At 39.8% G+C, this 27309-nt stretch overlaps 1 protein-coding gene across 7 annotated transcripts in view; it reads right to left on the bottom strand.

Annotated features, from left to right (window-relative positions):
* HERC1 (HECT and RLD domain containing E3 ubiquitin protein ligase family member 1) overlaps window positions 1–27309 on the bottom strand; it is a 206680-nt gene that overhangs the window by 146154 nt on the left and 33217 nt on the right. For 6 of the 7 annotated variants that reach the window (XM_034783387.1, XM_034783388.1, XM_034783390.1 and 3 more), the window contains exons 2-7: window positions 15199–16154; window positions 13286–13381; window positions 12423–12617; window positions 10259–10570; window positions 8944–9040; window positions 6925–7068 (exon numbers count right to left, since the gene is read on the bottom strand). In XM_034783387.1, coding sequence (XP_034639278.1) covers window positions 6925–7068; window positions 8944–9040; window positions 10259–10570; window positions 12423–12617; window positions 13286–13381; window positions 15199–16128 — 1774 coding nt within the window. In that variant the 5' untranslated portion in view covers window positions 16129–16154. Of the gene's footprint in view, window positions 1–6924; window positions 7069–8943; window positions 9041–10258; window positions 10571–12422; window positions 12618–13285; window positions 13382–15198; window positions 16155–27309 lie in introns of those variants that run through there. The other variant, XM_034783393.1, reaches the window with a different exon arrangement.

The raw sequence follows: 27309 nt of genomic DNA, 5'->3' as shown, positions 1-27309 counted from the left end.
GCATAAAGGTTGTGGTAGATGTTTACTGAACACACACTTAGCATGCTAATTGATTTTTTTTTTTTTTTACTGGTGTGTTGCTTAGCTCCTCATTTTGTGATCCATCATTTACGTAAGTCCTCTTAAATGTGAAGCCTTAGCATGTTTAATAAAACAAAAATCCAACTGTATTTTTTTCAACTTAAAGGATGGCCTGAAAAGCTTTTCTGAAGTTTTCTAACAGTCCTTCATATGTTAATATGTCTGTTTTTAAGCCCTTCACATAATTTTAAGGTTTTCTGTTTTTTATTCCTCCTTGAAGTTTGTCTTTTGGATTCAGCCCTTTGCCCTCAGCAGTTCACATAACATCATTTTCTGTGAAAGAGCAGTTGTGACCAGATGTATAAATCCCACACTAGACCTGAAGGAGTTAAAGAGCAACCGTAGGCCCAACCGACCCAGCCCAGCTGCACCTGCAGAGCATGTTTCAGATGGAGGAGGGAGCTTAAAAGGAAGTCAGACAGTTCAGAATGGGGCTGAACAGGCAGGGAGAGGGACCTGCCTTGGGAGGTGCTGCAAAGAGGTGCTACAGGAGCTTTCATCTGGAGAAAAGGAGCCTAACTGCTGTGCCCAGAGTGAAGGACAGTCCATACCTTTCTCTTTTACCGGTCCACCACAGACTGCAAAACTTGGATTATAGAGAGTGGGTGATAAGGAAATGGCCCAGGGAGGGCACCCTTAAAGCTCTCCTAGCTGCCAGACCCTTGCTAACCCTTGCAGGGCCCTGGATTGGAGCTCACCTCTGCATTAAGGAGGGCATGACTCAGGCCTCATCTACACTATGAGTTTAGTTCGAATTTAGCAGCATTAGATCGAATTAACCCTGCACCTGTCCGCACAACGAAGCTATTTACTTCGATATAAAGGGCTCTTAAAAATCAATTTTTGTACTCCTCTCCGATGAGGGGAGTAGCGCCAAAATCGACATTGCCATTTCGAATTAGGGTTAGTGTGGCCGCAATTCGACGGTATTGGCCTCCGGGAGCTATCCCACAGTGCACCCTTGTGACCGCTCTGAACAGCAATCTGAGCTCAGATGCACTGGCCAGGTAGACAGGAAAAGCCCCGCGAACTTTTGAATTTCCTGTTTGCCCAGTGTGGAGAGCACAGGTGACCACGCAGAGCTCATCAGCATAGGTAACCATGCAGTCCGAGAATCGAAAAAGAGCACCAGCACAGATTGTACGGGAGGTACTGGATCTCATCGCTATATGGGGAGAGGATTCCATGCTAGCAGAACTACATTCCAAAAGACAAAATGCCAAAACGTTTGAAAAAATCTCCAAGGGCGTGATGGAGAGAGGCCACAATAGGGACTCACTACAGTGCCCTTGAAAGTTAAGGAGCTCAGACAAGCCTACCAGAAAACCAAAGAAGCAAACGGAAGGTCCGGGGCAGAGCCGCAGACATGCCGCTTCTACGCTGAGCTGCATGCATTCTACGGGGGGCCACCACCACTACTCCACCCCTGACTGTGGATTCCGAGGAGGGGCTAATCTCAGCCATGCCTGAGGATTCTCTGGACAGGGAAGATGAGGAGGAGGACGACGACGATGAGCTTGCGGAGAGCACACAGCACTCCGTTCTCCCCAACAGCCAGGATCTTTTTCTCAGCCTGACTGAAGTAACCTCCCAAGGCATTATCCCAGACCATGAAGCCATGGAAGGGACCTCTGGTGAGTGTACCTTTATAACTATAAAACATGGTTTAAAAGCAAGCTTTTTTTAATGATTAATTTGCCCTGAGGACTTGGGATGCATTCACGGCCAGTACAGCTACTGGAAAAGTCTGTTAACGTGTCTGGGGATGGAGTGGAAATCCTCCAGGGACATCTCCATGAAGCTCTCCTGGAGGTATTCCAAAAGCCTTTGCAGAAGGGTTCTGGGCAGTGCAGCCTTATTCCGTCCTCCATGGTAAGACACTTGACCACGCCATGCTAGTAGCAAGTAATCTGGTATCATTGCATGACAAAGCCTGGCAACGTATGGTCCCAGTGTTTGCTGGCATTCAAGCAACATCTGTTCCTTATCTCGCTCTGTTATCCTCAGGAGAGTGATATCGTTCATGGTAACCTGGTTGAAATACGGGAATTTAATTAAGGGGACAGAGGTGGCTGTTCCTACTGGGCTGTTTGCCTGTGGCTGAAAAGAAATCCTTCCCTGCAGTCAGCCAAGCAGGGGGGCGAATTGGCGCCGAGTTTTTCACGTTTGGCTAACAGGTATCTTCCCTGATACCAGCCACGCGGTGGGGAGAGGGGTAAAGCGATGAACCCAGAGAATTGGATGGGGGGGGTTAGTTTGGTTTCTGCTGCTGCACGTTAACAGGAAAACTGCAGCACTCAATGGGCTTTGCTTGGTATGTGGGACAAGAAGGGCGCTGCTTTTCTGAAGGCTGCAGAAGCCAAAAGACAATGGCTTACCATGGCCGTATGCAAGCCGAATTCTGTTGCCCAGACCTGCGTCTGTGATCTCTAACACCAAAGCCGCAGGCATTCAATATTACGACGCAAAATGCAACCTTGTACTGAAATCACATGTGCTATGTAATGTGAATAGTGTTGTTCACCATGAAAGAGTATAAGCATTGTTCTGTAAAATGTATCTTTTTAAATACTTCTCTCCCTTTTTTCCCTCCCTCCCGCAGCTGCAAATTTTTCAAGCCTCCCTCCTCTGTCCCGCCAGATAAGGCGGCAGAAAAAAAAAGGACGCAAGATGAAATGTTCTCTGAAATCAAGGCATCGACACGCAATGAAAGAGCTCATCTGAATGAGTGGAAGGACGCGGTATCAAAGTACAGGAAAGATGCCAGTGAACGTGAGGACAGGAGGGACCAATGTGAGGACAGAAGGAAAGGAGAGACGCTTGAGATGAGAGGTGGCGGCAGAAAGATCAGAGGAGGCAGGATGCAACGCTGGGGCTGCTGCGTGATCAAACGGACATGCTCCAGCGTCTGGTGGAGCTTCAGGAACGGCAGCAGGATCACAGAGTGCCGCTGCAGCCCCTGTATAACCACCTTCCCCCCTCACCATGTTCCATATCCTCCTCACCCAGACGTGTAAGAACGTTCTTACACGTCTGGGTGAGGAGGATATGGAACATGGTGAGGGGGGAAGGTGGTTATATAGGGGCTGCAGCGGCGCTCCGTGCACCCTCCCACTCCACCCCAGTGGACAGCCCAACCAAAAGGCTGTCATTATTTTGAATTTTTTAGTGGCCTTTTCCTTCCCTCCTATACTCCTCCCAAACCCCACCCGGGCTACCTTGTCAGTTCCCTCCCTCTTTTTATAATCAATTAATTAAGAATACATGATTTTTAAATGATAGGGACTTTATTTCCTTTGAAAGCAAGCTGTGATCGAAGGGGGAGGATGAGTTGCTTACAGAGAACGAGTCAATCAAGGGGGTGGGTTTTCATCAAGGAGAAACAAACCGAACTTTCATGAAACTGGTTTTCAAAGCTTCTCTGATGCGCAGCGCTTCCTGGTGTGCTCTTCTAATCGTCCTGGTGTCTGGCTGTGCGTAATCAGTGGCCAGGCGATTTGCCTCAGCCTCCCACCCTGCCATAAAGGTCTCCCCCTTACTCTCACAGAGATTGCGGAGCACACAGCAAGCAGCAATAACAATGGGAATACTGGTTTGGCTGAGGTCTGAGCGGAGTCAATAATGTGCGCCAGCGACCCTTTAAACGTCCAAATGCACAATCTACCACCATTCTGCACTTGCTCAGCCAGTTATTTTCTGGTCTGGGAAATAAATCCCTTGCTGCAGCCGTTTAAACAGAGTAATGTTCCTGAAGACGCAAGCATCATGAACCCTTCCCGGCCATCCCGCGTTGATGTTGGTGAAACGTCCCTTGTGATCCACCAGTGCTTGCAGCACCATTGAAAAGTACCCCTTTCGGTTTATGTACTGGCTGCCTTGGTGCTCTGGTGCCAAGATAGGGATATGGGTTCCATCTATCGCCCCACCACAGTTAGGGAATCCCATTGCAGCAAAGCCATCCACTATGACCTGCACATTTCCCAGAGTCACTACCTTTCGTAGCAGCAGCTCAGTGATTGCTTTGTCTACTTGCATCACAGCAGCCCCCACAGTAGATTTGCCCACTCCAAATTGATTCCCGACTGACCGGTAGCTGTCTGGTGTTGCAAACTTCCACAGGGCTATCGCCACTCACTTCTCAACTGTGAGGGCTGCTCTCATCTTGGTATTCTTGCACTTCAGGGCAGGGGAAAGCAAGTCACAAAGTGCCCTTACACATACAAAGGTTTCGCAGCCACTGGGAATCATCCCACACCTGCAACACTATGCGGTCTCACCAGTCTGTGCTTGTTTCCCGGGCCCAAAATCGGTGTTCCACGGCTAGAACCTGCCCCATTAACAGCATGATCTCCAAAGCGCCTGAGCCCGCGGTTTGAGAGAATTCTGTGTCCATGTCCATGTCCTCATCACTCTCGTCGCCGTGCTGCAGTCGCAGGCTCCTCCTCACCTGGTTTTCCAGTTCTGGTTCAGCATAAACTGCACGATAATGCTCGAGGTGTTTACAGTGTTCATTACTGCTGTCTTGAGCTGAGCAGGTTCCATGCTATAGAATGGCGTCTGCACAGTTCACCCAGGAAAAAAGGTATGAAACGGTTGTCTGCCATTGCTTTCACAGAGGGAGGGATGAGGCTGTACCCAGAACCACCAGTGACAATGTTTTTTGCCCCATCAGGCATTGGGATCTCAACCCAGAATTCCAATGGGCGGGGGAGACTGCTGGAACTATGGGATAGCTATGGGATAGCTACCCACAGTGCAATGCTCCGGAAGTCAACGCTAGCCTCGGTACATGGACGCACACCGCTGAATTAATGTGCTTAGTGTGGCCGCACGCACTCGACTTTATACAATCGGTTGCCCAAAATCGAACTCTGTAAATTCAGAGTAATCCCGTAGTGTAGACAAAACCCCTCTAACCGGCACCAACCAATCATAGCAATAGAAATGGCTATGTGTTAATAGAGGTGGCTGAAAATTTTTTGAAAGAACAGTTTTCCATCAAAATATGCAGTTTCACAAAAATCAAAATGTTTTGTGGAACATGTTCATTTTGACTAAGTTTTCTATAGGAAAAAGACAAAACCTTTCATTTCAACATCATCAAAACATTTTCATTCATTTTGTTTTGACTTGTATTAAAATATTGATTTTAATATATGTATATATTATAGTCAATGTGTATATTATGTATCATTTAATATTTTAATATAATATTAAAGTCAAAATGAAACATTTCAATGGTCTTGCATCGAGAATTTCCTGAATTTTAATTTCACAGGAAATTTTGGATTTTCATTCCAATTTGGAACAATTCCCCCTCCCCTTACCCCGCCCTGAGGTCAGATGGAATGAAATGGAATGAAAGTTCTAGTTCCCAACTGGCTCTACTAATCACTGACTGCAATATGAGCTACTGCTCTGAGCTTTTTCACCTTCCACACACATACACTGCGCTAGGAGGTAGCAAAGTAACAGCTTTAATCTTATCAAATCCAGCTGCTCTAACCAAGACAGGGAGTAAAAAAAAAAAAAGCACGATAGAAAGAGGAGTCCTATTTGCACTTCTGGCACTGAAACAGCTGTAAAGTCAGGAGATGGCAGGGTCTAAGTCTCTTTTATTCTGGCTTTTCCTGCGAGATGTGGTAGTGACAGTAACTATTCCAAATACATATAAAAAAAATCAATAAAAGTTTTGACAAAAACAAATAAAACAGAAGTAGAACTTCATGGCTCAGGAGTCTCATAAGTTGAAAAAGTGAACAAACTTGAAAAAACTTTACACTACCTTTAAATATTTAATTCCAATATCTGCAGACATGATAAACTTTTAGTCTATTTTCATACAAAGTCTATGTTCTAATATTAAAACTTATTCTTATATTTGTGGGTTGACTTCACTATATCATTTTTGTCTTAAGAACTACCAAATAAAATAAAGAAGTCAAAGTACACAGACTGTATTCTGGCTGGAATAATATGAAATGGTAATTGAGCTAATAGTGATCACTTCCATAGGATGTAAATGCATAAAAGATACTTGTACTGAAGAATGTTACACTAAAATGTATTGGATTTGAAGCCCATAATGAAAACTGTGAAATACATCTTAGTTTCCCTATATCTTCTGACAAGAAGTTATTCCACCTACAAATCACAGACTAGATTCTGATCTCTCATACACAGGCGTATTGACATGTACAGCTATAAAATAATAATAATAATAATAAATAATAATAGAAAAAACATATGTAGCTTAATTCCAAAGTATTTCAGAAAAAATGGGTGAATCTCATTATAAGTATATTACATATATGGAAACTGATGGGCATGTTACTTAATTTCTCTATGCAAGATCACACAGCAACCAAGACTATGACTTCAGAGACCCAGTCCTGTGCTATAATCACTGTTCAATGCTACTTCAGTAACGTCAGGCAAAATCATGCGGACCTTGTAGGTTTACAAGTCCCTCACACTAAAAGACAGTGCATTATAATTGAGATTTAAGTTAAAAATCAATACATACAAATGTTACTTTTGTTTTTAAAAATCCTTCATGGACTTGCCTCATCTCATCACATGAACTAAAGTCTCCACTTACACCCCTGAACAAGTCCTTCTGCTTAATTACAATCTTCCTTTCTGTACCTTTATACAATTTCACAAGATATTTGCATCTACAAACAACCTTTTACCTCACGAATCTTCAGTTTTAGCTCCTCCGTGGATAACAACTCAGTCCATTTGATGTGCAATAGATTTTTCAAAAATGTAGAAATACTTCACCATATTTCAAATCACAAATGACCCATGTTAACTATTAAAATGTTAGTTTTTACATACCATTATCTCCTCCTCCAAATGACCATACTGTTCTTCCATCTTTGGATAGCGCTATTGTGTGTGAACTGCCACAAGAAACTTCTCCTACATTGCTAATGTCTTTGACTAAAGTGGGAATGTTACGGCTATTGCTGTCACCATGACCTTGGAAAAACAAAAAATAAATATATTTTGATACGTTTCCTTTCTCCTGTTTATGAATTCAAAGATCCATTTGTGCATTATAATTACAGTAGAACTTTGTTAATTCATCACCTTGTAATTGACACAAAAATTGTATGTTTCTTCTTACTTCTCAGCAATGATTTAATAGAAAAGTTCTGTAGTAAGGTCTCAAATTACCAACGCTTCATTATTTTTACAAAATGTACTACAGAACTTTTACTAGTGCATTATGAAGCATCATAATTTAGGGAAATTTCTTACCTGCTAATTAGATTTGTTTCACCAAAACTAGGCTAGATGGGGATAATGTACTCTTTCTAATGCTCAGCTGTGGCTAGCCCAAAAGGTAGTAGTCTCATAGGGTAAGTGACTTCCCTGAATGTGGACTGTAAAAGTCAGTATGTGCAGGTAAGCATCACAGAAAGCCACTGAACAGAGAACTACCCAGGATGAGTAGCCTGAAACACTGATCTTTAAATCAGAACAGCAAATCCAGGAATCTGTTCAGCCCACTTCAGATCCAGGTGAACACTTGAAAGCCCAGAGGACACTGGGACTATAGCATAAACTAAATAGATGCTATGATCTTCCTTATCTGGAGAAAACAGAGCAGTAAGACTGAACAGGAGACTGATTTTCTAAAATCTAGCCGCAAAAAGACCTAAGCCTCAGAGCAGCACCTACTGAAAACAGGAACAACTGAAATCTGGTACCCAATAAACCTTAAATGTACCAACTGTGTTCTGCTTTTGCCACCTGCTGGGAGGAAAGCTACAGTACCCCAGATCTGGTCTGGCACAGAACAAATGAACTGAAATAGTCAAATAAATTAATAAATATGTTTTAGATGCAGAATACTGGCTTTAATTGTTTTCTCACTTATTATTTTGCAAAGTTCAATAATTCATAACGGATCACTCTAGTCAGTGTGAATTAATGAGGTTCTAGTGGTACTGTTATTTGAGCACCTTTTTCCTGATTAAAAAAAAAATGTCACTGCAATTTTCAAGAACTTATTTGCATACACCGTGAAATTTCAAAACACAGAAAAGTATGTTTTTCATTTAACAAAATTAACATAGAACACACAAATTTTAATTTGCTCACCTAGCACACAAATCACCATTAATCCTTCTTAAGGTGAGAACTACTGGAGTACTACTGTTTTAACTTTTAAGAATTAGTAGAGGTAGATTTTTATCTATAATAATTTCGTTACCATAAATAACAGCTACATACAGCAAACCAATTATATTAACAGCTCAATAGAAAAAAAAACAGTCACATAGTTATAGCCCAAATAACGTAATAAAAAAAAGTAGAAAACTCAAAATCAGACAAATCAAAGGAAAGGGAAAAATGAATACAGTACACTTACCCTCACTCAAGAAACAGAAATCTTTTTTTCCCTCTCCATTTCCCCCATGAGTATGTATACAATTGGCCCCAACATTTCTAACTTCCAGTTGGTCCTTTCTGTATGTAATCCTACCACTTAAGAAGCCAAAGTACTTTATGACAAACTTGACCTACATTTTAATTTTAAATTTACAATGTTCTACAAACTTTTTTTTATTATTATTACAGAAGCTGTTGAGGAAGCTAGAGTATTTGAAGTATGGGGGTTTTGTCAGCAAGGAATGCACAGGGGACAGTTTGTAGTATTGGGAGAAGCATTTTATTTGAAAACAATCAGACATGAAATAGTTAATTTTACAAAGTAAATATGAAAACTTCAGAAACCCTCATATACAAGGAAAAAATCTGAATAAATGTGTAGGGTCATTACTGAACATATACCCTTTTCAAAAGCAATAAGTCATGTCCATTTCATACAAGGAATTTTTAAATTACCTAGTCTTCCAAAGTCTCCTTCACCCCAAGTATACAACTCTCCATCTTCTGTAACAGCGGCACTGTGTCTGTATCCAGCTGACACGCATACAACTATCTGCATTACATGCAAAGAAAAAGAAGTTTCTAAAACTGAAGCTGTTGCAAGTAGTAGAATCATACAGAATTTTGAATCACCAAAGAACAGGATTATGAAAGTTTGCCTTCAATAAGAACATTGGACTACTGTACTATAAATCCATTTGTTTGCCCTCATAAAATATAGCGTGTTCATTAAATTATTGTTACAAACGGTCTTTTAGTATTTAACAAGCATTTGCAAATGGCAGGGGGGCAACAAAGAAAGACAGAAATCTGAAATTTGACCATATGGCCACAACTTTTATTTATCCAGCAAGCTTAAACAAGAGTTATTTAAACTCGATAATGCCTGCAAAGCAACCTAGTCTGGCAGCAGTAAATAGAAGAAGGGAGGAAAATCCACACCGAGCTGTTAACTGCCCTATTCCCTACAGGTGCAAACCAAGAGCTATCATGGAGCAAAGCATGAAAAGGCTCACTTCCACCATTGCACCACCTTCTTCTGGATGGACCACTCTGTTTCAGGGTCTGGGAACTGTCCAATGAGGGCATTCCGTACAAGGGATAAAGTTTGATGGCAAATAGGGTGCACGGAGCCTAAAAGCCTGTTCCTTTCCACCCCACTGCCCCCCACTTGTACGGCAGTTGTAAGAGTGGCTCATCTTAATCATCTCAAGAGAGTCACTTAAAAAAAAATCCCTTAAAGTTGTACATATTGCCATTTAATATTGAGAGAGAACTGAGAGCAAGAAACTCCCATGTGCTACTTCTGACTCTACAACTGACTCCCTCTGTGGCCTTGACAAATCATTCAGCCTCTCTCTCTCTTCATTAGAAAAAATGGGAATAATTACAGTATTAATCTACTGCACCTAGGAGTTATGAGGATTAACTAATGAACTCTGAAAAGGAAAAGCACCAAGAGTGTTAAGGATTCTATGTTAAAATTATTACATGTAACTAAAAAGATCAGTAATCTTTTGAAATTAGGTACCAGTTCAGCAAAGCACTTAAGCACATGAGTTAAACCCACTAACCACCAAAGGAACTACTCACATGACTAAAGTTGAATGCATGTTTAAGTGCTTAGCTGAAACAGGGAACTTCCACCCTTCCAGCTTCCCCAAAAGAGTAATCTTAAATACAAATTGAAATATTTGAAGCCTTATGGAAGTAACAGCATTGAATTAAAAAGGCATGAAAACAAAAAGACGTTCCATTACATAAAACATACCTTTCCTTGTAAAGGACCCTGAATAAGTTTGGGATATTTCTGTGTTGAGCTATTTCCATGTCCCAGTTTTCCATAGTCACCATCACCCCAGCTGAAGACTTCCCCCTCTGTGGTAAATGCTAAAGTGTGACCATCAGATCCTTTAGAAGATGATACTTTTTTAATAGACCTGTGAGGCTCAAAAGTCAATTTTTTCAGTGTGGACTGGTTATTGGAGTCACCAAGTCCTAGCCTCCCATAGCTGCCTTTACCACAGGCTCTGACAGAACCATCAGTGGAAATGACAAAAGTACAATATTGTCCGGCTTCAATCTATAAGCAAAAAAGATAAAAATGTTACAAAAGGAAATACATTAGATAAATAAACCGTGCAAAGCTTAAAGTTTGTACTTTTAACAGAATGCTGTATTCCTTCATGGATACCTTTTGTAATAATGCAAACTAAAAATTAAGGGTCGTCTGGACTTGAACAAGCTATGGGAATGCAGGTTAAGTTTATCTTATGTAAATCTTAAATTAAAAGCATTCTTAAATTCCAAAATAAAGCTATATTCTTGCTACATGGATAATATAAATACACCCCAATAAAGCTATTTTACCTAGTAATTTGCACCTCTTCACTCACATAGTTTAAGTTGTAATTCTCACCTTAAAGACACATAACTAAATCAAGCAGGAATAATAAAATATCACAAAGGTACTAGGGACTTTCTCTTGCATAAATTTTGCGAGGGTGATTTGGGCCTCCTTTAGCTCTGTCAGATTCATGAATGGACATGAGATTTCTTTCAAATGGGGTTTCTTTGCCACCTCGGCCATCCCAACCCTGCTTCCAGGGTTAAAAAAACAAAGAAACAGCTTAATGGAACAGACTTACAGTAGGTTATGCTTCACTGTAACTGATGATAAATTGTCCTTTCTATACACTATTATGAATTCACTGAACATTAAAATGTGTAGTTCTATTAACAATACACAAAACACAGAAGAAATATGTATTTACGGGAAATAAGACCAAGGATTAAATGTTCCTGGGCACAAGAAGATTACTTGGAGAGCACAAGAAGGAATTTCTCCACACAAACCAAGCAGTACCCAAAATATGTTGTGTGGGTATTTACTATATTATTTAAATAACGACACACAGAATGTACATTATGCTTTTGTATATTATATTTGCTAGAAATGTAGTTATGCTAATCACAGAATCATAGAATATTAGAGTTGGAAGAGACCTCAGGAGGTCATCTAGTCCAACCCGCTGCTCAAAGCAGGACCAATCCCCAGACAGATTTTTATCCCAGTTCCCTAAATGGCCCCCTCAAGGATTGAACTCATAACCCTGGGTTTAGCAGGCCAATGCTCAAACCACTGAGCTATCCCTCCCCTGATGCATAAGCCTGCCCTATTAGAGCCTTGAACCTACTGTCCTTTGGCACATAAAAATTCCCATTGACTTCAACAGAATTAACTGAAGAATCTGGACCATAATCACATCTTTATCTTGTGACCAAAACAAGCTTTTACCTACATGAACACTGCAAAGCTAACATAGCAGCAAAAGAACAAACTTTTCTATTTTGTGTCATGTAGCAACAAAAGTGCTAACTAAGTTGTGCCAGCAGAATCCATGACTGAAAACAGAAAGAACATACTGCAGACTGATTTTCAAAAAGCTAGTCGAGCTTGCTGTGCTAGCAGTTGGACAGGTCCTGCTTTGACTTTTAAACTAAGCAAAATTGGTGTGAAAGTAATTGATGGAAAATAAATATTAACAGCTGGAACATCTTTTGGTCTTCAGGGGCTTTTTTTTTTTTTGGTAAAGAGTGAAGCACAAAAAATCATCATCTTTTCAAACAGCTTTTATAATGAACTAGAGGATTTACTTATACACCTGTTCACAGTCATTTAGGAAAAAATAGATTCATGTATAAGTGTTACTGTAGAGAACAATCATGTTTCTTCACAGACCCAAAAAGAATTAGGATATATTTCCAGATGTTTTTCTCTTTTCAAATATTAGGACCTGACAATCAAAACTAATCACAAAAACTCTTTAGATCTTATATATTAAAGTATAAAAACTGGAAAAACTTCAAACATGATATGCATCTTCTTAGTTTACTACTACAGTATATTAGATACCACTACAAAAATCACTCACAGTTTGTGCATCAGAAAAACTTGGTGCTAGTTTGGGCTGAAGTATTTTCTCTTGTGTTCCTTCTACCAGCTGGTGGCTGCTGTTACTACCCCAAACATATACTTCACAAGTCTCAGAAACAATGGGAGCATCACCAGTTTGTATACTGTCAGGGCTGGCACATGTTCTAGAATAGTCTGATGCCATTCGACAAACCTATTGCAATAAAATAAAAAACAAAACACTAACACGGTAACTAAACAAGAATTTTAGTTAACTTTCAATGCATTTTCCTATTGGCCAACCAACATGTGTATTCTTACATTCCCAACATTCTGATTAATTCAATTTTCTACCTAAAGCACAATACTGACTTTTAGCAATCATCTGGTGGTTAAAATGCAGGCCTGGGTGTCAAGAGATATATGACTGGTTTCAGAGTAGCAGCCGTGTTAGTCTGTATCCGCAAAAAGAACAGGAGTTGTGGCACCTTAGAGACTAACAAATTTATTTGAGCATAAGCTAGCCCACGAAAGCTTATGCTCAAATAAATTTGTTAGTCTCTAAGGTGCCACAAGTACTCCTGTTCTTTTTAAGAGATATATGGGTTGTATGCCCAGCCATCCAACAGACCTGTTGCATTACGATCTTGGCCAAGTATTTTAGCTTCAGTCTTCCTTCTGTAAAATGGGGGTTTCCCCTCCCTCCCATTTCATAGGATAAGTGTGAAGCTTAATTCATAAAATGTTTGTAAAACACTTGGATATCCTTAGAAGGACCACAAAGTTAATAATTTCACTTTAAAAAAAATTTGAGCTAAACAAATGAGTGAACTGTATTTTGCACTGTTTCACTCTAATCTAAAGGATCGTTAAAAGACTTACCTCCTCAAACAAACACAAAGCTGCCTCATAGAGAGAGCATAAACCATCAGGTGTTCTAGTTGGTTCCCTCCACTGACTTCGATCAGCAGATGATCCCTACAATTTAAAAAACACTGGTGATGTTGTCAGAAAGAGATAAGTACACACAGCAACGGCACATTATACAGCCTATTCTTGATGCATTTATTCTTCTAGTTGTGCAGTGAAAACAAAATTTGTTTTTAGAAATCAGTCTATAACCAAAAGAATTTTTAATTTTGAATAACTAAACAATAACATGGGAAATATAATATATTTATAAGACTTTTAATTTTTAATTAACCACTCCAAAAATACTGGTGGGTTAATTCTTAAATTTGAGTTTTGATTTCCTTAATATTGTTTTAAAGTAGTGGTTTGTGTGCATTTTTAAGGTGAATGCTTTTCTCTTAAACCACAGATCACTCACACTATTATTTTTGTATGATGCAAATCCTCCAATGGTTTCAATGATGTTTTTATATTTAAATCATAAAAACAAGTTAGACACATTAGACAGCTTCAATTCTATATAAGCAGAGGTTTTCTATGCAAACACTGGTCTTTCACTGGTGCATTTGTCGCACATAACTAAGGTCTGAAAGACAAGCACTATAATAAGCATTGTAAAGCGTCTGGTTTGATTCAGAATCTGATGCAAGTCCTCCTAAATAAAGCACTAGTCCCTAATAAATCCTTGGGTCAGCTCATCTCCTTTCAACATAGAGCTGACACAAACTGTAAAATACCCATACGACCAATTGTATTACAGACGCTCCCCGGGTTATGCAAGACCCAATTTATGTAAATTCGCACTTACGGAAAAAGTTCCATAAGCCAGAAATAGGATTTTCGAGTTGCGGAAATTTTTGCGTAACATACGGGTATACGTTTCCGACTTACATAAAATTCGAGTTATGCAAGGCTTTCCGGAACGGAATGATTGCGTAAGTTGGGGGGGGGAGCGCGTCTGTATTGTGCATATACAATAGTGATTTTCTGCAGTACATTTATTGGTTTAATGCTGTGTCCCTCCCTCCCCCCCCACACACAAAAAAGAACAAAATTCTCCCATTCCTTTAATCTCTTTCAAAATAGGTTTAATAATTTAGGTTTCTTACCAAATGGGCAGGGCAGAGGTTTTTGTTTTTCAGTTTAGGAGAAAAATCTGCCCCCGTTTGAGTTTGTGCATATTAAGTTTAGGCCTCATAGGTTTTTGATTGCACAATCCCCTGGGATTTCAAGACTTTAAAGAATATTCCAGTGGGGAAAGGAACCTCGCTCTGGAAAGGCCAACAGCACAATGAAATTTACAAGAATCTCATCAATTTCACTCTTGTTCAGAACTTACACAACAGCTTGCAAATTTTGCTGTTTCTCCCAAAAGGTACAAGCAGCAGAGGTCTGGGTTAATTAGGAGGGTGGGGATGTCACATGCTACACAAATTTCAACAGTGAACAAGCATATTACACAACTTTGAACACTAAGTGAGTCCAACAGAAAGCAAACTTTAAAACCCAGTTTTGTACTTTTTACTATATTTATTTTGGAATAAAACGCGTTTGCAAGTGGATAATTACAGTACCTTCTTGATACTCTGTACTATCACACCAGAAGTGTCAGATATTTTTGTTTGGTTGGCTTTTTTAGGGGGCTGAGGGTGGCAGGCAACAAGACATTCAAACAATATGTTAATGAATATACTCTATCCAATTTCTAACCTCTTCAAAGCAATTATACTACTACTAAAAATGGATACATATTCCATTTAGTTTTTGAAGTGATACGTTTAGATTCAAATTAGTAAGAATTTATTTAAAGTTGTTAATTAATGACAATGAAAGGTTTAACCAAAATAAAACTCAAGTTCCAAATAGAAGTCTTAGATACATACCAAAGATCTCCGCATCTGCGTTAATATATTCATAAAGCAGTCAAAACTGATCATCCCTTCTTGACTTGGCAGCATTTTGTTTTTCTCCATTGCATTTACTACTGCTGACGCTCCTAGAGCCATCTCTATCCATTCAAGAAGGTATCTCAGAGAACCACGCTGGGCAGCTAAACCAAGAAGCAACTCAGATGCTAGCCTACGACCTAAAGTATCTGCCCCAGAGTTAGGAATAGTTACTCCTTTAAGAAATGTCGTTACTTGTGATAAACAGTCAAGTCCCATTGGTGGAATCTTACTTTCATTTGCTAGAGATAAGGGTGGCAAAGAGCTCACAACTTCTATTGCAGTATGAATGACATCATTGCAAAGACTTAGGCCAGGTCCTGAAGCAGGCATCATCCAACTTTGTCTTAGTAGTGCAAATAGCAAGCTTAGTCCAGTCCGGACTCCCATTTCTATTAGAGCATCTGTACTTGACCTGGGACGCTCGCTGATAGAATGGACATCTGTTGATCCAGAACTGCTTTCTGGAGAATGCTGTTGCTGTTTCACCTTGCCTTTATCATGATATTTATTAGAAAGTGCATAAAAGACACGCTGCAACACAAGCAGACGTTTTCGAAGTGCTCCAGCAAATGGAGAATCTGAACACACCATCTTAGCCAGTGCCAGCTGGCTGCTAAGTAGGGCATCCAAGTAGTGGTCCTGTTCATCACTGGATAAGGATTCACGTTCAAAATCTGGTAACTGAGGTCCTTTGAGGCACAGAACCTGTTGGGGCAAGGGCACTACTTCCTTATTGCTGACTAATTTAGAATACAGGACAGAAACTCCTTCCCTAGTGGCAATAGATTCACTGTCTTCTGTGATCCAGGAACTGTTTAGATGTTCAAGCCATTTCAGCTTCACTGGTGGCACCATAGCTGCCATCTTTGTTTATTCTTCTGCCATTAGTCCTAGAAATGCAAAAAAGATTTATAGGCATAGGCAAAACCATCCTTATTACCTGTTCCTCCAATTAAAACAAACCCATTTTTATATATTATATATACACACACACACACACACACATATATATATAAATAAGAGGCTAGGGATTTCCATTTGTTTGTGCCTAAATTTAGGCACCTCTACCCAAGTTTAGCTCCCTAAATAGCTGTCAGAGTTCCAATTGCAATGCAAAAACATATAAAGAAATTCTGCAGACTAATTTTAATCCTCATTTGAAAATACACATCAATAACTCCCTAACAAAAAGGCATTATGGTAGAAATCTGCACAAAAAATTAAATGCCGGAATCTCCATTGTAGCTCAAGTTATTCTTCACTCCTAAAACAAATTTAATCCAGATACTGTAGAGTCAAATTTATTATCCCCCTCTAAGACAAATATGTCCCCATTTTACATAAACAAAAACTGATGCAAAGTGAGGTTCTATGAATTGCATGGGATCATACACAAACTCTGTGCTACATTCACAAAACCATTCTGCCTCTGAAAATGTATAGCTTGGGGATAAAGAATGAAAATGAAAACATTTAGTGCACAAGAAGTTTTTATATTATCATAATCCAATATATAGAAGCACACACTATTAATGACAATTGTATTCATTTTCCCCAAAACACAAAACTTCCCAATTCTTTAAACCTTTAATATTCTTGAAATCAAATAGTCTCAATAAACAGGGTAGTAGTGGCAACATCCACTACTACAGTGAACGAAGAAACAGACTTGAGGACATCCCTAATAGTCTATGCCACAACAAAGGGTCCGATCCTGCAAACATACATGTGCTTAAACTTTACTATTATGAGAAGTCCCACTACAAGTAACAGTCCCCTTTCAGAGTGGGAATCTGGGCACCATTGCAAAAATGATGTTTTCAAAATGGCTCTGAATGCATTAGTAAGGGTCAGCCAAGAGCCCTTTCATCATATTTGCAGACTTAGGCTATGGCTACACTGCAGAGCTTACAGTTCTACTAGCTGTGCCACTGCAGCAATGCAAGTGCAGATGCTCTAAGCCGATGAGAGAAGAGCATTCCCGTTGACTTAATTATTCCAACCCCTGCAGGCAGCAATAGCTATGTTGGTGGGAGAAGCTCTCCCGCCAACATAGCACTGTCCACACCAGCAATTAGGTGGATGTAACTTACATTGCTGATGGGGATGGCTTACTCACACCCCTGTGCGACATATAACTTATACTGATATAAGCAGTAGTGTGTACATACAATCCATAGAATAAGGCTATTTTTTATTTTGTCAGTAGAACCTCCAGGGTATTAGATGGGCACATTAATTTTATTTAGAGGGATGAATCCAGTAAATATTCAAATAAATACATGTAATTCTGTGCCTTCCCCCCACACACCTTTTGTGTGCATGAAAGCTTGCACACTAACTCCCTAAAGGCAGGAAAATACCTGTTTGGGGCTACAAAAGACATATATAACTGTCTCAAAGGACTCTTGTCAAAAGGAACAAATAGCAAACAACCCAAGCATCTACAAATATTCAGTCACATTTGTTCTGGACGCATCTTTTCAAATGCAGGAAGCGACCTGGAGCTCAGAGATAAGTTTATCACCCGAAAGAGTACTAAACACACCCACTGGCTACCACCTGCCTGACAAGCAGAGGAGGAATTACCTGTGAGTCCGCATTGATGGCAGCTAGGTCAGAGAAAATATATACTGTCCCACTCAGTCCCTTTTTATTTTACTGCTTTTGTTGTAGATTCTCAAAAAATACTATAATAATTACTGCCATGAAAGGTTCATGCTCTGCTACATGTGTTCCAGCCTTCTCTCTCTCTCTCTCTCTCTCTCTCTCTCTCACACACACACACACACACCCTTGCCAGAGTTTCCATCAGGATTGCATTTGGGTCTTTTTGGGGGGAGGAGTCTTAATGTAAATATAGTAACATGGTGCTTTTTGTTTGTAACTCTAGAGCTGGGGTAGGCAACCTATGGCACATGTGCCGAAGGCGGCACACGAGCTGATTTTCAGTGGCACTCACACTGCCCAGGTCCTGGCCACCGGTCCGGGGGGGCTCTGCATTTTAATTTAATTTTAAACGAAGCTTCTTAAATATTTTAAAAACCTTATTTACTTTACATACAACAATAGTTTAGTTATATATTACAGACTTTAGAAAGAGACCATCTAAAAACGCTGAAATGTATTACTGGCACGCGAAACCTTAAATTAGAGTGAATAAATGAAGACTCGGCACACCACTTCTGAAAGGTTGCCGACCCCTGCTCTAGAGGTTTCCTCACTATCTAATTTCCCTCTTCAGCACAGCAGAACTAAAAAAGAGTAAATTTCATATTAGATAATGTAACATTTTTACCACTTGTTTATTGCTCCTCTAAACAACAGCCATTGCTATTTCACACATAGCGTAATTGCACATCTTTAATGGACAGGCTAAATGAAATTAGAGAGCTTGATGAGCGAAAACAGGTTCTTGAATTTGTGAACACGTGAATGCAAAACTGTCTGAATCCAAATGTATTTGAAAGAAGGCTCAGCTCCACTTAGATTATCTTCTTACCAAAATGCTAACAGCAGAGCATTAACAATCTTCAGATAAAAGTGTGCACCACAAAGCAGGTCTACTATATTCCCTATAAAATAATAAGATTCTAGAAAGATTTCAATAGGAAAATACAAATGAGTCCTTATTAGATTGCTGTTCTCTCATCCAACACATCAGCAGTCACAGGAAGGCCGAAATATATTGTTGATATCAATAGCACACGCTTCCCATGAAAGGCTCAACTTCTACAAACCAGTATCCAAACAAAATCCCTAAACTAATGGCACCAGCACTCACAGAAGAGGTTGAAGCAATGATCTGTAATGGACTCAAGGGTCATGATATGCAAGAGTATTCAAGAAGTAAGTGGCTCAATCCAGTTATTTTAATATCCATGAGAGATATGATATGACATGCTTTTGCATTACATTTCAGAACATGTCAACAAACTGACTAAGCACCTTGAGTAGACCAGGCAGAGGACAGCCCTAGATCCTAGTGAGGGTTACCATCTGGTGCATTCAGAGTTTAAATTTTAAACTATCTTCCAGAAGCTCACAGCTATTCTCCACTGTACAAACATTTCAATTTGCATAGTGTTTTGGTCACATTCTAGTGGCTCATAGACGTTTGTACTAATTTGTCAATTGCACAGTCGATGACATCTACAGTGAGTCACAGCAGGAGTACCTAATCCATCCAGTGCAGACTGCACTGGAGAAAAATCTGCCTAGTTGTCCTAAACACAAGAGTATGTTTGGCTGTACCATTATACAAAAGTACCTGCAGTGCATACTAGTAGTGAGTGAACTACAGGTGGATGGAGTCAGTGTCATCAACCAGACACCAGTCCCAAAGATAAAGCAGATGATCAAAGTTTTCCTTAGGCATGTGAGTTGGTCTAGATGATTTATCCTGCACTTTGGCTTTACTATGGTTCTGTTAAATTTGTACAGAGAAGTAAAAACTAACAAAGTGAAGAGGGATCAAAGGATTTTCACACACTACCTGTGTGATGATCATTATTTAAACAGGATTTTAACAGCCAAATCCAGGACCAAACTGATACCTCAGTAATAAGATGTGGAGTAGTGCCCAGGCAAAGAACAGTCAGTCACTGTTCTCCCCTGAAAGCTGTTTCCTCCAGGATATCAAGTACTGTATGCTCTGGGCAATTATAAATGTTTGGCAATTAGAAGTGAGCTAGAAAGCTAAAAGCGTTATCTCCTCAAATAAAAACTCATCCTAAGGATAAACTAGAGGATACTACAATGGCATCACTTGATGAAGGAAAAGAATGCCAATCTTAGCACAGGGTCTCTTTATTTTCATCAATCCCATAAATGAAAGGCAGGAGCAGACCCTGACAATCTGGGAGTATGCCCAGATTGGACCACAGATTTGACAACCCAAGCAATGCAAAGGCAGTAAAGTACATGGGAATTTTTGAGGGGCTAAGAGCATTTCAGGCCTCATTATTAACAGTTTTGTATCTCCTATTTTCAATCCCCCACATTCCTTTGAACTTTGAGAACAGGAAAGATGGATCAAGAGATACACCCCTCACAGGATTTCAGAGGCCAGCCTTCAGCCAAAGCAGGAACTATTTTGAGCCCTGTAGCACAAGCCCCTCAAGCCCAAGTCAGTTGATCCAGGCTCTGAGACTTGCTGCCAGGGGGGTTGTTTGTTTGTTCTGTTTTTGGGAGACGGGGGCCTTTGCAGTGTAGATGTACCCTAGAAAGACAGCTGACCCAGGGCTCCAGTTTCCTCAAAATGTTTTTAGGTCTGATGATCTGTTACTTCAAATTAACCATGAAGTCTAATATGAAAGGAAGAAACACTGCTATTCTTGTAAAATGTGTGTCACTTCAAAGGAGTAATAAATATGCTTCAGACTGGGATTTCTTTTAGGGTTCCCACAAAGGTTCACACAGTGTTCTGCAGAACAGGCTCAGTACAACGTATCTGACCTTGTGCTGATGGGGCCACCTCTTAAAAGAAAGTGGTTTGGTCTGCGCCGCTTAAGTTCTCAGTTTTCCTTATGAGATTTGCTGTAATGAGTGTTGTCCATCTCACAAAAACTATCATCTACATTACACAAAATAGACTCAGAAACCAAGTCATTAACCATAGACAATTCAATAGAGACTTTGAATGGTAACTAATTTATACTCACTTGTGCCAAATTTTGACCAGGGCCCAACAAGGTGACAAGCATTTAATTAGGGCTGTCAAGCGATTAAAGAAATTTGTCACAATTAATTGCACAAATGAAAAAAATTGTGATTAATTGCACTGTTAAACAATAATAGAATACCATTTATTTAAATATTTTGGATGTTTTCTACATTTTCAAATATATTGATTTCAATTACAACACAGAATACAAAGTCTACGGTGCTCCCTTTATATTTATTTTTGATTACAAGTATTTGCACTGTAAAAAAAAAAAAAGAAACAGTATTTTTCAATTCACCTGATTAATACAAGTACTGTAGTGCAATCTCTTTATCATGAAAGTTGAATTTACAAATGTAGAATTATGCACAAAAAATGCATTCAAAAATAAAACTAAGTAAAATTGTAGAGCCTGCAAGTCCACTCAGTCCTACTTCGTTCAAACAAGTTTGTTTACATTTACAGGAGATAATGCTGCCCACTTCTGGTTTACAATGTCACCTGAAAGTGAGAACTGGTGTTCTCATGGCACCTTAGTAACTGGCATAGCAATATATTTATGTGCCAGATGCGCTAAAAATTCATATGTCCCTTCATGCTTCAACCACCATTCCAGGGCACATGCATCCATGCTGATGACAGGTTCTGCTCGATAACTATCCAAAGCAGTGAGGACTGTGCATGTTCATTTTCATTATCTGAGTCAGATGCCACAAACAGAATATTGAGTTTCTTTTTTGATGGTTCAGGTTCTGTAGTTTCCACATCCAAGTGTTGCTCTTTTAAGACTTCTGAAAGCATGCTCCAGACCTCATCTCTCTCAGATTTTGGAAGGCACTTCAGATTCTTAAACGATGGGTCAAGTGCTGTAGCTATCTTTAGAAATCTCACACTGGTACCTTCTTTGCTTTTGTCAAATCTGCAGTGAAAGTGTTCTTAAAATAAACATGTGCTGGGTCATCATCCGAGACTGCTATAACATGAAATATAGGGCAGAACGCAGGTAAAACAGAGCAGGAGACATACAATTCTCCCCCAATTTTAATGCATGCATTATTTTTTTAACGAGCATCATCAGCATGGAAGCATGTCCTCTGGAATGGTGGCTGAAGCATGAAGTGGCAGACGAATATTTAGCATATCTGGCATGTAAATACCTTGCAATGCCAGCCACAAAAGTGCCATGCAAATGCCTGTTCTCACTTTCTGGTGACATTGTAAATAAGAAGAGGGCAGCATAATCACCTGTAAATGTAAACCAACTTGTTTGTCTTAGCGACTGGCTGAACAAAAAGTAGGACTGAGTGAACTTGTAGGCTCTGAAGTTTTACATCATCTTGTTTTTGAGTGCAGTTGTGTAACAAACAAACAAACAAAATCTACATTTGTAAGTTGCACTTTCACGATAGATTGCTCTATAGTACTTATGAGGTGAACTGAAAAATACTATTTCTTGTTTATCGTTTTTACAGTGCAAATATTTGTAATAAAAATATACACTTTGATTTCAATTACAACACAGAATACAATATATGAAAAAGTAGAAAAACATCTGAAATATTTAATAAATTTCAATTAGTATTCTATTACTTAACAATGCGATTAAAAACATGATTAATTTTTAAAATCACAATTATTTGAGTTAATTGCATGAGTTAACTGCGATTAATTGACAGCCCTAAATTTAACAATATTATGAATTCACGGAGTACATTAATACAGTATTTTGAATTGCATCAGGTGTTAGTGTCCAGTGGTAATTTAAGTCCAGATTTAGGTTTACATTTTTTTCTAGACAGATGAATTACATGGAAGAAAGGTACTCTATGCCAGCAATTACAAGGTGCTTACTAGCTACAAGGACTGTTTTCTGTTTATGTAATTTATGTAACTCAAGGGTTCTCAACCTGGGGGTTGGGACCCCCCAGAGGGTCGCAAGGTATTACATGTGGGGTTGCGAACTGTCACCCTCCACCCCATTATAATGGTGTTAAATATATAAAAAAAGTGTTTTTAATTTATAAGGGGGGGGTCACATTCAGAGGCTTGCTATGTGAAAGGGGTCACCAGTACAAAAGTTTGAGAACCACTGATGTAACTGATTACCTTTATCATTCCTCACAAGATTCCTATTTCATTTGCCATGTTCTTAACAGCTAAGACAGGTAAAGTGATAGGAACTGTAAGGATAGGGCTACTCCTGCTCTTGTGCTGATATCTTATTGAAAAAAGGTTTCTGAAAAGAGGTGGGAGTTGCATTGAGCTCTGAAGAAGTCTTCTTTATTGCACCCTAATCTCTGCTGAAAGATCTCTCCCAACAGCCTCATTTTCAGCCCCAATGAACCTTGTCTGGATAAACTCAGTTGCAGCACAGTCATTGTTCACAATATTCTTCGAGTGATGCAGAGAAGTGGTCTTAAGTACACCTCTACCCCGATACAACGCTGTCCTCGGGAGCCAAAAAAAATCTTACTGCGTTATAGGTGAAACCGCATTATATCGAACTTGCTTTGATCCGCCGGAGTGTGCAGTCCTGCCCCCCTGGAGCCGCTGCTTTACCGCGTTATATCCGAATTCATGTTACATCGGGTCACGTTATATCAGGGTAGAGGTGTATATCCATCCTATTGAAATTATTATGAGTAACAGAAACTTCTTTTGGGTATGAAACTCAATGGAAAAACCAACGTAGCAGTGTGTGTTTGCTACCATTTCCATGTAAGGGATGGTCTCTGAATTTGGTACTAGTTGCAGCATCTGTGAGGCTGCTACTGTGAGTCCTAAGTAGAAAGCACTGCAGTAGTCCAGCCTCAAGTGTCAGAGCCATCAACAGCCAGTCCTTTGATCATAAGGAGCAGGCAGAATTTTCTTGACATTTGGGATGGTATAAAGGCCATTCTTGGCCACTGCTACAATCTGATCAGGCTGGTGTAAGGCTGAATTCAAGCAACTTTGAGATTGCAACCCTCTCTAATAGCTATGGTATGGACACCCTCCCATGAGGCAGCAAACATGGACCTAACTCTATCAAAAGATTTTCATATAAAGACATGGTCAACTCTGTTATTCATCCAGACACTAGAGAAGTTGGTCAACTACACTGTCTGTCTCAGAGGTGAAAACTACACAGCTATGTCATCTGAATACTGACATTTGAGTCTACAGCTTCTCATGTCCCCAGGTTATCTTTTTATAGATGTTTAATTTTGTGAGGTAACGGGGTGGGGAATCAATTTGAAACATAGGTGAAACGTCTTGGCAATCAGCTGCTCTCCTATCATGACTCTAGGAAGAAAGAATGAAACTATTATAGGACAATTTGTCAATTCCCACAAGAGACAGCAAACAGTCTTATAGCAGCAGACAGATCCAATACTGATGTTTTACCATTTTCCATGGTTATGAAGTCATCTACTAGTGTGACTGGTGCAGATTCTGTACCCTAGCCAGGCCTTAAACCTATTGGGTGAGGACCAGAATACCAGTAGAGGTAAGATGCGGCTTGTTGCTGTCTTCTTGATGAACTTACCCAAGAAAGCAAGCTCTGAGACCAGGTGAAAGAAGTTCAATAAAAAGCATATTTTGTTTAATATTGGCTGGACAACACCATATTTCAAGGATTCTACAAGATGTTGACATCTTCTGTGAGAAGTGGCTACAGGCATTGGATGAAACAGTAAGTAGACCAGGAAATTGAAGGTTAGAACTTCTGGGTTCTGTTGCCAAACATGCTATATATTTGCTGTATGGCCTTTAGCAAATGTCTGGGTTGTAGTTTATATGTAATCTAAATTATAGGGCTATTAAGACAATGTTTGTCAAAGTACTTTGACAATGTTGAGTGAAATCTGTGCTCCAAGAAAAAAATTATTTTAACAAGTACCAGTAAAAAATGTTATAGTTATGATGCAAAAAATTACCTTTATAAACCCCTTCTTTGGCCCATTTTTACATGCTTTTAACTTTCACCTTTTGGACTTGCGTGAGAAAAATCCCTTCAGCTACTTCAGTTACAGCTAAATAATAAAAAAGGATTTCCACTGTAAAATCATTAACCAACCAGTTTAAGTAACTAGGAACACAGCAAATATTTTAATCGTGGACATAGACAGACCTTGCTAGTTAGGATTTAACCAGGATAGTCGACTGAACATTGTGTGGTTTCAAGAAAATTTCCTTAAGGCTACAGATTCACACGGCAAGATGATTCAAAGAGTTTTGTTATTTCAATCTCACACAATATAGTGCATGAATAGTTCCATCATTAAAGCAAAATTCAGGCTGACTCAATGTCAACATAAAAAGACAGGCTGCAAAACCCAAAATCCTCCCTGTCCAGCACAGTAACTTAGACAAGCCAAAATAAATAGCAAAGATTTGCTACGTGACAGTTAACTTCACTACAGTCCTGATAAAGCCTAAGAGGAGTAAATTCCAAAGTCAAGGACACTCCCCTTACAACACACTGTCCCTTGCCAAAGGCACACAGGAGCCTACTGATAAATGGTTTACTTTGAGGGAATAAAGGTGACAGCACCCAGTTCTTGTTGGCTGCTGCCTTCTGAGGCAGCTTCTTAAACCTGATACCAGGAGTATGAAGTGGAGTATTGGTGTGAATTAAGAGTGAACAAATTCATAGTTGCTCCCTGAACCTAAACCTTAACTGGGCCAGTTTCACTGCAGTAGAGTTTAAAAAAACTGATCAGAATAGTTTCTCCGTTCTGGACAATGTTTCCCAGACTGATCAAGGCTTCAACACTGTGCCCCTTCCCAGAAAGCTTGTGTCAAATTTGTCAATCAAATTTTGTAAGAGGCCACTCTTCACTCTCCTCTGACTCTCTACCATTACAGTGACCATTGGACCTAAAAATCAGAAGAACTGAGCACGGAAATGCCTGCTCTTTCCCATTCCTACATCTTCCCCCTGCTTAGCAGTGTATAAACATATTAGTGACACACCACAATGGATCCTGGATGGCTTGGAGGACGCCACTGACTTTAATCTTTTGCTAGGAATGTTAGCATGGATAAGACTTCTACAACCTGTACACCAGGGCCTCCTGGTGGGGAGGAAAGGAAGATAAATAGAAGACTCTGTAAAACCATGGAGGTCATGTCTTGCCTGATCCAAAAATTCTCCAAACAGTTTTTCGCCATTAAAATGGGATAGCTACTATGCATTGTTTTGAACTATGTCTGCCAAGTTCTGACATACAGATTGCCAAAGTTTTGGAGAATCAAGCTAAAGCAAAGCCAGCCTAGATACTTTTTGTATTGGCTCATGACGTCCCCTGGGCTCATTGCTTTTTGAATGGGTCTTTGACAAACATGTCCCCTTCCGTATAGGTAGGGTAGACTTTGACTGCCACTGCTACGTAGATCTGAGGCAGATGTTCCCAAACTCATGATGCTTTTTGATAGTTAGAATGCACATGTCTGAGGTGACATTGGACCAGAAAAACTTTACTCTTTTCCCTTCAGCTTTGGGACTCTTAGAAGGATATACATTATCTGTTGTTCAAATTCATGGAGGATGTGCGTGGACCTCTGTCCTGTCAAGTGGGAAAATACATTCCTGTTTTCTTTGAAGGGGCATATAAGGAGCCCTACTTGAATGATGATTGCAGGACAGCACTACCAAAATCTGCACCCAATCTGGAAGCACACACTAGGGAACAGTGAGTGGCAAACGTGGATAGTTTCACATAGTTGCTCTAGATATGTTAAATGAAATGTTCCCCAAAATAGGCAGAAGCATCTGCCTAATTCCACTGTGGCTAGGATGATCTTTCCTAGCTAACTCATAGGTGCTTATTCAGTTAGACCCATTTGAATAAACTCTGTATTGATATAAATTAACCCCAATCCTGTCAGTGAAAGTCAGGAATAGCCTAGATGTATTTCTGGACAATTATATCCTATCAAAATAAAATGACAATGTTCTCACTACATCTAATGTGTGAAGCTTTCCTTCAACCGGTTAGCAAAAGGCTTAGGAAAGAAAATTGGCAGGTGAATGAACTGATTTGTATGGAATTCTGAGACCACCTTAGGCAGGAATTTAGGATGAGGTCTAAGGATAACTCTGATATTGTGAAACACTTTCACTAGAAAACCAGGCATAACAGCCTGAATCTCTCCTAGTTGATGGACTCCTATTGAGCATATTGCATTAGGGCTAGCAAATAGTCCAGCACTGAATAAACTGGTGCTATCAGCTTTGCAAAACCATCTTCATGAATTTTTCCTGCTCTGGAGTAGAATGTTCTGAACAGGCTCTTTCAGTGGAGGTCACCCAGCCAGCATCCAGGCTGTCAGGTGTGAAGATGTTGGGTTGGATCCATATGGAGGATTTGACCATTGTCCTGGGAGACTAATTC

This window comes from Trachemys scripta, chromosome 10 (genome assembly GCF_013100865.1).
Source record: "Trachemys scripta elegans isolate TJP31775 chromosome 10, CAS_Tse_1.0, whole genome shotgun sequence".
NCBI lineage: Eukaryota > Metazoa > Chordata > Testudines > Emydidae > Trachemys > Trachemys scripta.
Note: the sequence above shows the minus strand (reverse complement) of the source record. Positions and strands in the feature narration are given on the sequence as shown.